At 47.1% G+C, this 12,255-nt stretch overlaps 1 protein-coding gene across 1 annotated transcript in view; it reads right to left on the bottom strand.

Moving 5' to 3' along the window:
* The window catches only part of CCNJL (cyclin J like), a 55,482-nt gene that overhangs the window by 18,745 nt on the left and 24,482 nt on the right, over nucleotides 1-12,255 (bottom strand). The window contains exon 3 of the mRNA XM_032627420.1: nucleotides 8,099-8,312. Within this exon, the coding sequence (XP_032483311.1) occupies nucleotides 8,099-8,312 (214 nt within the window). The remainder of the gene's footprint in view (nucleotides 1-8,098; nucleotides 8,313-12,255) is intronic.

Raw genomic sequence — 12,255 nt, 5'->3', positions numbered from 1 at the left:
CTGGTACGATCGAGACCAATGCTGACCAGGCGGTGGGTGTCCCGTGGAGGGCAGGGTGCTGTGACCAGGGGAGTGAACACCCACCACGTGGAGCCCGAGTCTCCTAGGCAAGGCAAGGAGGGGCTCTAATCAGGAAGACAGTCTCTGGGTGTGGGGAACGGGTGCCTAATGAAGAACTCTGAGCTCTGCCCTCTCAGACTTCAGCAGCAGCAGGAGAATACGTATAATGCAATTCTGGCCATAAGAGCGGAGAAGGTACTACAAGACACGAGTATTCACTACAGAGAGGGTTCAAGGCTACTGCAAATAAAAAGAAAATAAAGATGAATGCCTAGCTCCCAGCAGCCAAACTGCAGACAGCGTGAGGAGTGGACAGGCTGCCCAACGTCAATGTCTGGGTCTTCGTGTGAGCCGGGCTGTTCTCCTAACAGTAAGGACACTTGGATTTTCTCAGAAGGGCAACTGGCTTGTTCCAGGCAGGTGCCCAAAGACCTGCTGGTCATGCTTGGCTTGAAGTCTGCTTCTTTAGGACGGGGACTTGATCTGCTTTGTGCCCTACAGTCTCCCAGGCTCAGTGCATAGTAGGTATATGTGCGTGGAATGAACCATCGTCAACGAAAGGGCCTGTAGGCACCCCTACTGTTTACCCCCATCTCCCCGGGGCTGAACACAGCACCTGGCGTATCGCAGAGGTGGAATAAATGTTTTTTGACTGGTTTACCCATGCAGGGTCAAGGGCCCCTGAACACTGCATGATTAATGAACCCGTGCAGCTCAAGATTCCCCCTCCTCTCAAAAAACCCCAGGCCTTGGCCAAACAGGTCTGGGCATTAGAATTGCTAAGGCAAATGGTGTGATTTCTGAATTTCCAGCCCAGCCAGCTATCCAACCGGCACGTCACACAAAATCCCTCCCCCCAAATAGTTCTAAGCCTGCCAGTCTGCAGAGATGGGAACAGGAAATGGAAAATCACCGTGTCCTCACTCACTGCGCCGTAACACTGGAGCCCCAAGCCCGGATCTGCTCAGCGTGGCCCTCACGTGACAGACCACTGTTTTCAGTCCGCCCATGCTGTGCGGCCACTGCCAAAATGTCACCGATTAGAAGAGGTACCACTGATGTTGCAGCAGCTTTTTGGAGGAAATAATAAACTATGGTCATATGAAGCGCACACATCAAAGGTAAGACCTATCCTGGTTTCTGAAATGTGAAACCATGGCAGGGAGGAAACTGAGTGCTGGCCACTCTTGCATGAGAGGCAGGGAGTGTTAAATTATTTCCTGCACGGGGGCAGCCACATTTCCTCACAGATTTGGGTTTAATCCTATAAATAAATCTTAGGCTTTGTCTGAAGTACACCCCTGAACAAGGCCACCTGGAAAAATTGCTCCCTTTGCATCTGCTGCCTACAATTAGTGCCCCAGAGGGGTCCCAAGCATTCCTAGCTTTTGGGGGGAGCTGGGGTGCCTTCCTTCATCCTTGTCCAGAAGGGAAAATCCAGGAGGGATTAGGACTGCTTCCCCCACTTTGCTGTCAAAGAAGCTGCTTCTCAGTCATCAAAGCAGGGGAAGGGGAGGGGAGGGGAGGGGAGGGATGCAGGGATGAGAGAGGGGGGAGTGAGGCACTTTCCTAGGAGAAAGACAGGCCTCTCCTAGAATCTCCCGAGACCCAGAGGCAGTGCCTTTTTGGTACCTGACCTAAGAAATGAGGCTACTGATTTCTGGCTTAAGGAGCCTTAAAGCAGTTGGTCTGGGAACTCATTTTCTCACCTGGACACCCTGGACAGGACAAGGCAGAAAGGCAGGATGCCAAATGTACTCTCTGCTGGGAGCATAGACAGAAGCTCAAAGTGGGCAGTGATGAGGGGCCAGGATGGGGGAGGGACAACACTCCTCTTCTGATGGTGTGTTGCTCTCGTGGAGAAGCACATGATTCCAAAGGCTCCCACACATTAAGTTCAATTTAAGAAAAAAGGGATCTGCTCAGCTGTTGGTCAAAACCTCTGCAAGGCAATTCAGTGCTACCCACCAAAATCTTAAATGCACACACCTCTGACCAAAGCAATCCCACAAACATACCTCAGTGTGCAAAGATGCAGAGGAAAGGACAGCGGTTGTCATGTAGTTTAAAGCAGTAAAAACAAAGAAAGAAAAAGATGGCAATGTAAATATCCATCGACAGGGAATCATTCTATAATGTCAGTGTTTATAATATGGAGAACTCTGCAGTCAGTAAAAAGAGTAAGGTAAATCCATACAGACAGGAAAGATGTTCCCTAAAGGTACCATGAAAAAAACACCTTTGGTATTATCCACTTGTGCAAAATGTAATGGATTCTGATTATTCACTGTGCACACTGATGTGGTGAATACAGAACCACGCTCCCAGGGCAAGATACAGGGTTAGGTTCCTTTGAGCCTCTGATCACAACCGATCAACACATAACCTTTTTTGTGTATTTCTGTTTACTGTATTGTTGACTCATGACCACTGAACTCACAGCCAACAGCACTTACACCTTATACCTGAGCAAAGCTTACCTAACACACACATTTTTCTCCTAAGGTACACACACCACAGCCTTCCCAAACGTAGGAACACGACACTGCAATTCAGCACGATGGTTAGGGCCCGTTTTACGCAGCAAAAACACCAACAAGCAGAAAAATGAGAAAACATGGCACTAAACAGCAAAAAAAGGACACCTGTTATTAGTATGAGAGCTGAGAAGGCACAGCGCTGCCTTGTTCGACCTCAGCTGGGAACACGCACGCCAGGCGATTCACATCTTCTGCTGCTCGGCACGTGTCCACGAATGACCCGAAAAGTTCCGGGAGTATTGATTCTGGGGTTACAAATAAATTTTAGTGAGTAGGCGAATTCACAAGTATGGAATCTTGGCCTCATGAGGGCTGACTGTATGTTTGTATATGCACAGAACATTTCTAGAAAATACACCTCGACCCATTTTGGAAAAAGAGGTAAGGGACTGTTGCCAGAAGTTATCTCTGGAGAATGAGATGGGTAACAGATTTTAATTTATTCTTTGAATCTCATTTACAAGTGAGCACAACCATTTCTAATTTAAAACTCTACAGGAGGGAGATGGGCCTTTCTGCAGGTAAGCACAGCAGAGCATGACAGACTCACACGCCGGGCTACAGGACCCTGCCCTGCAGGAGGACCCATGTGCAGAGAGGGGTCCTTCCCTTGCAGAGGCCGTGGACCAACCCTCCTGCTTGATGTTTCCCTCTCCTGGGGAGGAGGATGAGGGCTGAGATGAAGGCCAGCATTGGACCTCAGGCTCACCTACAAAATATGGAAGTCAGAACTTTATCCCAAGAAACAGATGGACTTGTCTCCCTGAGCTTTCACAGCTTTTCACAAGCCAGAAGCCAGGAGCAGGACAGGGCTCACCAACAACTCAGCACTAAGAAACCTTGTTTAGGGGCTTCCCTGGTGGCGCAGTGGTTGAGAGTCCCACCTGCCGATGCAGGGGACACGGGTTCATGCCCCGGTCTGGGAAGATCCCACATGCCGTGAAGCAGCTGGGCACGTGAGCCATGGCCGCTGAGCCTGCACATCCGGAGCCTGTGCTCCGCAACGGGAGAGGCCACAATCCGGGAGAGGCCACAACAGTGAGAGGTCTGCGTACCGGGGAAAAAAAAAAAAGAAACCTTGCTTTCCCAGGGAGTGGGGTGGGGGTCTGGAAGTCACAAGGAAGAAAACAGAAGTCTGTAAAGAGAAAGTATGACGGAATTGGCTTAGAAAGGAAAATAAAGAATAGAAAAAAGGAGGAAGGGAGGGAATCTGGCAATTTTGTTTAAGGGCAGTTTTGGGGGGTTTTTTTGGCCACACCACGTGGCATGTGGGGTCTTAGTTCCCCGACCAGGGATCGAACCCGTGCCCCCTGCATTGGAAGCAAGGAGTCTTAACCACCAGACCACCAGGGAAGTCCCTTTACGGGCGGTTTATATACGGCTGTTATCTATGATTCAATTCCCTCCTCTCACCCCCGGAAATGAAAATAGGTTTGTTTTCCAAATTCTGAAAATACGTAAGTACATCTAGAACTGGAAGGATACACCCCAAACTTTGGGAATGGGACTATGGATTTTGGGGGGAAACACTTTTTTTACAGTAAGTCCTTCTGTATCTTTGTATGTTTCTAGCAATAAAAATGTATTTCATACTTTTTGTATCATCACATTTAAGGGCCACGCTACATAGCGTAACATAGCATAGCAAGCATGCCTCTTGTCTTTCCGGTTTTCTTTCCCTCCCTCTCTCCTTCCTCAGGCTGGTCCATGCCCTGAAGCTAAGAACTCAGCACCCAGTCATCTCCGAGCAGTGACAACCAGGCAAAAGTAAAACTCCAAGTTTCCTTAAAAAGTTCAACATAGAATGACCATATATGACCAGCAATTCCACTCCTAGGTTGCTACGCAAAAGAATTGAAAATAGATGTTCAAACAAACTGGTGCCCGAGTATTCACAGCAGCACTATCCTAATAGCCAAAACGTGAAAACAACCCAAATGTCCATCAACAGAGGAACGGATAAAAACAAATGTGGTCTATCCATACAACAGAGATTATCTAGCCGTAACAAGGAATGAAATACTGATACATGCTACAACACGGATGAACCCTGAAAACAGAACGTGAAAGAAACCAGACATAAAAGGTCACGTGTTGTATGACTCCTTTTCATATGAAATTACCCATAACAGTCAACTCTATACAGACACAGAACAGGACTGGTGGTTGCCAGGGGCCAGGGTGGGAAGGAATGGGGAGTTACTGCCTAATGGATACATGGGCTCCTTTTGGGGTGATGAACATGTTCTGGATCTAGAGAGAGGTGATGTCTGCACAACAGCGTTAATGTACTAAATGTCATGGAACTATACACTCTACAGTGGTTAAAATGGTAGAGTCTATGTTGTGATATGACTTCTACCTCAATTGAAAAAAAATAAAGCAAAGTTCCAAACTGTGTGACCTTGGGCCTCTCTGAGCCTACAGAATGGTCAGATGACAGCACAATCACACAGGCTGGTTGTGAGGCTTCCAAGTGATGTGTGTGTAAAGTGCTTGGCACGGGGCTGGGCGCATAGAAGGGGACCAGTGAGCAATGAAGCTGCCCCCGCCGGGACGACGATTATTACGTGGCACTGTGAAAGCCAACTCACCTGCAAGTGGTGGGGTTTCTGTGTTGTCAAATTGTCCTTTTAGTTAAACACCAACAAGCAAAAGACAGTTGGGGAGGGGTGCTGTGTGAGATGAAAGACTAAAGAAGAGAGTGGCTCTTCTCTATTTATGGTATATTTATATCTAGATTATATTTATACTAGAATTCTCTCCTCTGTCAAGGTAGGAAATGAAGTTAACTTGGTCCTAGAAAGGCAAAGGGTGGCTTTGCCAGTGGTCCCCCAAGGAACAACCCACAAGCTCTTGCTTTTCTGCCCCCTTCCCCAGGCTTGGAGACATGCGTCCTTGACTGGCTCCTGTTTTATGGGGGCAGAAGGGGCTATGTGTAGGTTGAGAGGGGCTCCACCTATGCAAAGGCCCTTACCTGGAAGCAGCTTTAAAAACCTAAGAATGGACAGATGGGGGCAAGAAGGACTATCCCCCTTCTTATCTGGGAATTAATTATTGCAACAAAATTAGCAGAACCCAGAACTTCCTGAGGCAAGGTGAACCCCCTTGTGGCTGACAGTCGGCCTGGCGAGAGGGGAGGGAGGAATGAAATAGGATTTCAGGCTGTCATGGAAACTCTTCTTTCCTGGGGCCTCTGAGCATATGGCAGGTGTCCTGAAAAATCCGTTCCTGCTGCCCAAGGCTGGCTGCTGTCCTCAGACATGTGGGTGAGGGGCCTCTGCCTCTCCCTCTGAAAGGCCCCCTCCCTCTGCCACAGCAGCAGGCACAAAGGAGTCCCCAGTGCGCACCTCTCATCCCAGCTCCCCAGACAGATGCTGGGAGCCTCGGTGAACCCATGGAAATCCGAGTCCCCTGCCCCAGGGCCCTCGAGGCAACCCGCAGATCACAGACGGCAGCAGGCCAGAGGCCACAGTGCAGACTCCTCGAGGGCCGCAGACTCCTCGAGGGCCGCTGCAGCGGGGACAAACCCCCAGCTCCTCCCAAGACAAAACAGAGCTGCGTGCTGATTTGAGACTTTGAAGTAGTGAGGCAGGCTGGACTCCCAGCAAGACAGGCTACCCTGTATAACACGGGAAATCCAGTTGGCTCAAGGTAGAGAAAATCACAAGTCAGGAGGCTGTAAACCCAGAGCAGCCAAAGGGATTAAGATAACAGCAGGTTGGCAGGTGCCAGGGTGGAAAACAAGGCAGAATTCTGAAAACTCTAAAGCCACGTGTCTGGACCTGGGTGATTGTGCTGGAGGGTCTGTAGCAGCATGCCAGGGGACAGACAAAGCCACAGGAGAAAATGGGCATGGTGGTCTCAAGCATCAGAGGGAATCAAGCACTGGGGAATGGGGAAGGGACCCATAAAATAAAATAGGGACAATAACATATTGTAGCGGAGAATGTAAGATGTGATTGAATTTTAAGGAGAAAAGACTAGATGTCAAAGAAATGTGACTGCAGCTGGCCACTTTGGGGTGTCCCACCCGTCTGCATGAAGGGCAACTTGGCCCAACTCTAAGGGAAACTCTGGCTCCATTCATTTCCTTTAGCCCACAAATATTGTTTTCATTTTATTTCATTTTATTTTCTTTGGCCACACCACACGGCATGTGGGATCCTAGTTCCCCAACCAGGGATAGAACTCCCGCCCCCGGCTCTGGAAGCACGAGAGTCCACAAATCTTATTTTTTGAGGCCTTACTATGTGTTCCTTTCCCTCCCTGAAACTCACTGCTTAGCAGGGGGAGGTGAGTGTCAATCGAAAGTCCATGAGGCCGTGCGGCTGTACCTCAGGGAGGCCTTATGTACACCCCACTCCCAAGGCGGCAGGGGAGGCTTTCTCAGGGATGTGAGTACAGGGCCCGAGCGCCATTTAACCAGGACCAGATGGGCAGGGGGAAGGAATGGGAAGTCCTGTGGGCAGAGGGAACAGCATGTGCAAAGATCTGTGACAGGAGGGGCTTGGCTGGAACCTAGGGATGGAAGAGGAGAAAGGCCTGAGGTCAGAGAGGCAGGACCCTGACGGACGGTCGTTCTAAGACTGTCGGTAAATCGGGGGCAATTTTTAGTTGCAGCGTGGCACGGCAGACTGTGCTTTAAGCAGATGACCAGAGTAGTGGCATATTCATTTCCTACCTAGGCAGACAGATGGTCAAAGCCATGCCGTGTTTTGTTTTGTTTTTTTAAGTTTTTTTTTTTGGATGTGGACCATTTTTAAAGTCTTTGTTGAATTTGTTACAATATTGCTTCTGTTTTATGTTTCGGTTTTTCGGCCGTGAGGCATGTGGGATCTTAGCTCCCCGACCAGGGATCGAACCCACACCCCCTGCATCGGAAGGCGAAGTTTTAACCACTGGACCGCCAGGGAAGTCCCCATGCCGTGTGTTTAGTGAGGCCTCACTGGAAGATACAAACTCCAAGAGGCCTGTGCCCAGGCCTGGAGAATTACACAATGGGTCCTGCTTGGAGCCCACACAAACAGTCACATTTCTAAACACCTCTAAGAACAGTGGTTGCTAGGGCTCCCCCCCACCAACCCCCGCCAGCAATTTCAGAAGCCCTATGTCAGAAAGCAGGTAACATGGGGTTAAGACACAGGTTCTGGCACCATGCAGTTCTGGGCTCAAATCCTGTCTGCTATAGATGAGCTGGGTGACCCAAGGCAAGTTTCTTAACCTCTCTGTTCCTCGGTGAAATGGAGGTACTAAAAGTATCTGTCTTCTAGTGTCACTGTGTGGATTCATTAAGGTCAAGCTGCTAAAATCCCCATCCCTTGGCCTGGTACGTTACAGATGCTAAAGAAAATGTTGGTTATTATTACTATGGTTCACATCCAGCTAAGGATGAACACGGAAGACGTGCAAAGACCATGGAAATGTAGAACGATTCGGGAGCGCCCGGGCTCACCGGCTGAGGAAACAGCACGGGGAAAGAAGTGGGTTCCACGTACTTGCGAGCAGAAGGCAGGAGACTGCCACGGCGTAGAGCTGCTTGGAGGTGGTGATGTTATAGCGATCCAGGAAGTGGTCCAGCAGGTAGACGGCCAGGTGCCGGGCAGCAGGGCAGAGCTGGCAGTGACTGCTCAGCAGGGTTAAGATGTCAACAAAGAACCGGCGGCTCTTCAGGAGCGGGGAGTGGGCTCGGAAGGTGGGCAGCTTCAGCTCCTGGAACAGGCAGGGCAGAAGGGGGGTCAGGGCTGTCTCCCGAGAGCCTCAGAGGCCCACCTGCTGGCTGGTGAGGAAGCATTGATTCCCTCCACACCCTCTTCGTTTTTCTTCAAGTCCCAGGATGGCAGTTCCTCTATTCTAGAAACTCCTGGACCGTCTCCCACCTGCCCTCACTGAGCATAGGCTTGTAAAGTGTCAAGAACATGAAGACAGAGGCAGGTGAAGGAGCGGGTCATTCCCAGCAAAAGCTCGACTATCTGAGATGCACGAGGCCATAAAACATGTAGGAGGCCTTGAGTTGGAGACCCACATCCAAATCTTGGTTCCTCTACTCAACCAGTCTGACGGACCTTGGTCAGCCTGCCTTCACCTTCATTTCTTCCTCAACAGCAGAGGATTAAATGAAAAATGGATGTGAAGCACCTATCTTGAAAAAATTCACCATAAAAAAGTTGTTAAAATAACAGTACAAAGAACTCCCAAATAGCCTTCACCCAGATTCATTAGTTGTTGACATATTACGTTTTCTCTCTCTGCAGACATACGTGCTTTTTTCTAAAAGTAAGTTCTAGACATCATATATCCCCCTAGGAGGTGACTTTTCCTTTGTAATTCATACACTGCCGTGTCACCTGAATTTATTTAGTCTAACGCAATAAAAACCAACAAGAGAAATGTCACCCAACCAAGATTTTTATGACGGAAAAATTTTTCTTGTATATCTACCATATTTATAATTTAACCAAAGTAGACAAGACACAATTTATTTAGGAAATGTCTTAGCAACATTTTGTCAAATAGGGAAACAAAACTGAGGAAAAACAGGAAAAGAAAAGCTGGCAGAAAGGGAATTGTGAGAGCTCACTAAGGGCAGCTTCCCTGGGGGAGGAGATTAAAACAAATTGGTGCCCATCCTCCGTCTAATGCCCTCTCTTAACCCTGGGGCTTTACTTAAATAGCAACAGCTCTGGGATGAGAAGATATCTGTTCACTCACTCATTCAAGAGATATCAGTTCATTCATTTCACTCAGTATCAAGTACCTCCTATACATCAGGCATTATTTTAGGCACAGGAGGTACAATCTGGAATGAGATAGACACAGACCTAAATGTAAGATTAAAACTATAAAACTCTTGGAAAAAACACAGGAGCAAATCTTCATGACTTTAGATTAGGCAATGGCTTCTCTGATCTGACATCCAAGACAGAAGGAACAAAAAAAGAAAAAAATGCATAAGTTAGACTTCAAAATTTTAAACTTTCAAAAGATAACATCAAGGGCTTCCCTGGTGGCACAGTGGTTGAGAGTCCGCCTGCCGATGCAGGGGACGTGGGTTTGTGCCCCGGTCCGGGAAGATCCCCTATGCCGCGGAGCGGCTGGACCCATGAGCCATGGCCGCTGAGCCTGGAGCCTGTGCTCCACAATGGGAGAGGCCACAACAGTGAGAGGCCCACGTACCACAAAAAAAAAAAAAAAGGGCAAAGGACTGAATAGATATTTCTTCACAGAAGATATAGAAATTGCCAATAAGCACATGAAAAGATTCTCACATTACTAATCATTAGGAAAATGCAAATCAAAAGCACAATCAGATACCACCTCACATCCATTAGAATGGCTATTATAAAAACCAAAACAAGAGAAAATAAACAAGTGTTAGCGAGAATGTGGACAAAATGGAACAAACTGGAAGCCTCAATGCACTGCTGGTGGAAAAGTAAAATAGTGCAGCCAGTGTGGAAAACGATCTGGCAGCTGCTCAAAACGTGAAACACAGAGTTACCACATGACCCAGCAGTTCCAATCCTTGGTGTATTCCCAAGAGATGGAAACACAGGACCACACAAAACCTTGTACTGGAATGTTGATAGTGGCACTATTCATAATAGCCCCCAAATGGAAACAACCCAACTGTCCATCAACTGATGAATGGAAAAATATGGTCTGTCCATCCCATGGAATATTATTAGGCCACAAAAACAAATGAAATACTGATACGTGTTACGACATGGATGAACCTTGAAAACATTATGTTAAGTAAAAAAAAATCCAATCATAAAAGGCCACATATCCTGTGATTCCCTTTATATGAAATGTCCAGTATAGGAAAATCTGTTGACCAAAACTGCCTGCCTCAGCCAGGCACAATAATAACCACTTGCATGAGTTGTGTCACAACAGGAGGTCCCGATAGGGCACACTGCCGCTGCAAACTAACCAGGAGAATTCGGGAGGGGCCAAAAGGAGGGAGGAGACGCTGGCCCATAATATGTCCTGCCAACCTCCCAGAAACCCTCACGCTGGAATCCATCTTGGCTGAGAGATGCACACACCATCAGGAAGGACCTTAGTCAGACCAAACAGGGGCACAAGCAAGATGACTGGCCAGAGACAACCTGGAAAGCTAACCCCATCACCATAAAACCTGAGACTGTGAGCCACGCGGCACAGCAGTTCTCCTGGGCTCCCTTATTCCACTGTTCTCTGCCCAGGCGCCCCTTCCCAATAAAGCCTTTCGCCCTGTAAGGATAACGTGTCTCCTCGGACAATACATTTCCGAGCGTTAGACAAGAGCCCACTCTTGGGCCCTGGAAGCGGCCCCCCTTTCGGTAACAAATCCATACAAACAGAAAGCAGATTAGCAACTGCTGGGAGCTGGGGGCAGTTGGGGAGGTTAGTGGCGGGGGGACCTGCCAATGGATATGGGGTTTCTTTCAGGGATGATGAAAATGTTCTGAAATTAGATAGTGTGGATGGTTGCACAACTCTGTGAATACCCTAAAAGCAACTGAATGTGTACTTCAAATGGGTGAATTTTATGGTGTGTGACTTACATCTCAATAAAGCTATTATAAAAAAATAAGATGGACACATCACCCACTCTCATGGAGTTTATGGCCCAGTTAGAAAGAGCTGGCCATCAAAGAATAAGGCAACTGCAGAATTCCAAACCATGATCAACACTACGGAGGAAAGCTGTGGACTCTGGGAAAGCTCCTCTGAAAGCAAAGCCTGGTGGAGATTTCATGCTGGGATCTCTTTTCTTCTGGCTTATTCCCCCAGAGCCCTGAGTCCACCACACAGCTCTCTCAGTAGCCCTAGGGCTGTGCTCAAGGAAGATGCCCAAAGCCTCAATCAATTATTTCCTGTTCCTAACATTATACATGAAGAAACTGAGTTTGACAAAGTCCTACAAACCCCAGGGCTTAACTAACTAGCAATATTAGATCTGAGACTAGAAGAATTTTAATGTAGCCTCTTCCTCAACCTTTTATTTTTTTTAAATCATGGAGAAAATCTTTTTTTAATAAACAATTTTTTAATTGAAGTATAGTTGATTCACAATATTTTGTTAGTTTCAGGTGTACAGCGAAGTGATTTGGTTAACATATATATATATATATATATATTTTCAGATTCTTTTCCACTATAGGTTATTACAAGATATTGAACATAGTTTCCTATACTATACAGTAAACAATCCTTATTGTTTATCTATTTTATATATAGTAGTACGTATCTATTAATTCCATACTCCTAATTTATCCACCCTCCCTCTTCCCCTTTGGTAACCATAAATTTTTTTTCTATGTCAGTGAATCTGTTTCTGTTTTATAAATAAATTCATCTGCATTGTTTTTTAGATTCCACATATAAGTGATATCACATATTTGTCTTTCTCTACCTGACTCACTTCACTTAATATGACAATCTCTAGGTCAGTCCATCCAGGTTGCTGCAAATGGCATTATTTCATGCTTTTTTATGGCTGAGTAATATTCCATTGCATATATGTGCCACATCTTCTTTACCCAGTCATCTGTCAGTGGACACTTAGGTTGCTTCCATGTCTTGGCTATTGTAAATAGTGCTGCTATGAACATTGGGGAGCATATATATTTTTGAGTTAGAGCTTTTGTCTTTTCGGGATATATGC

Source organism: Phocoena sinus, chromosome 3, assembly GCF_008692025.1.
Source record: "Phocoena sinus isolate mPhoSin1 chromosome 3, mPhoSin1.pri, whole genome shotgun sequence".
NCBI lineage: Eukaryota > Metazoa > Chordata > Mammalia > Artiodactyla > Phocoenidae > Phocoena > Phocoena sinus.
This window is presented reverse-complemented; position numbering and strand designations above follow the sequence as displayed.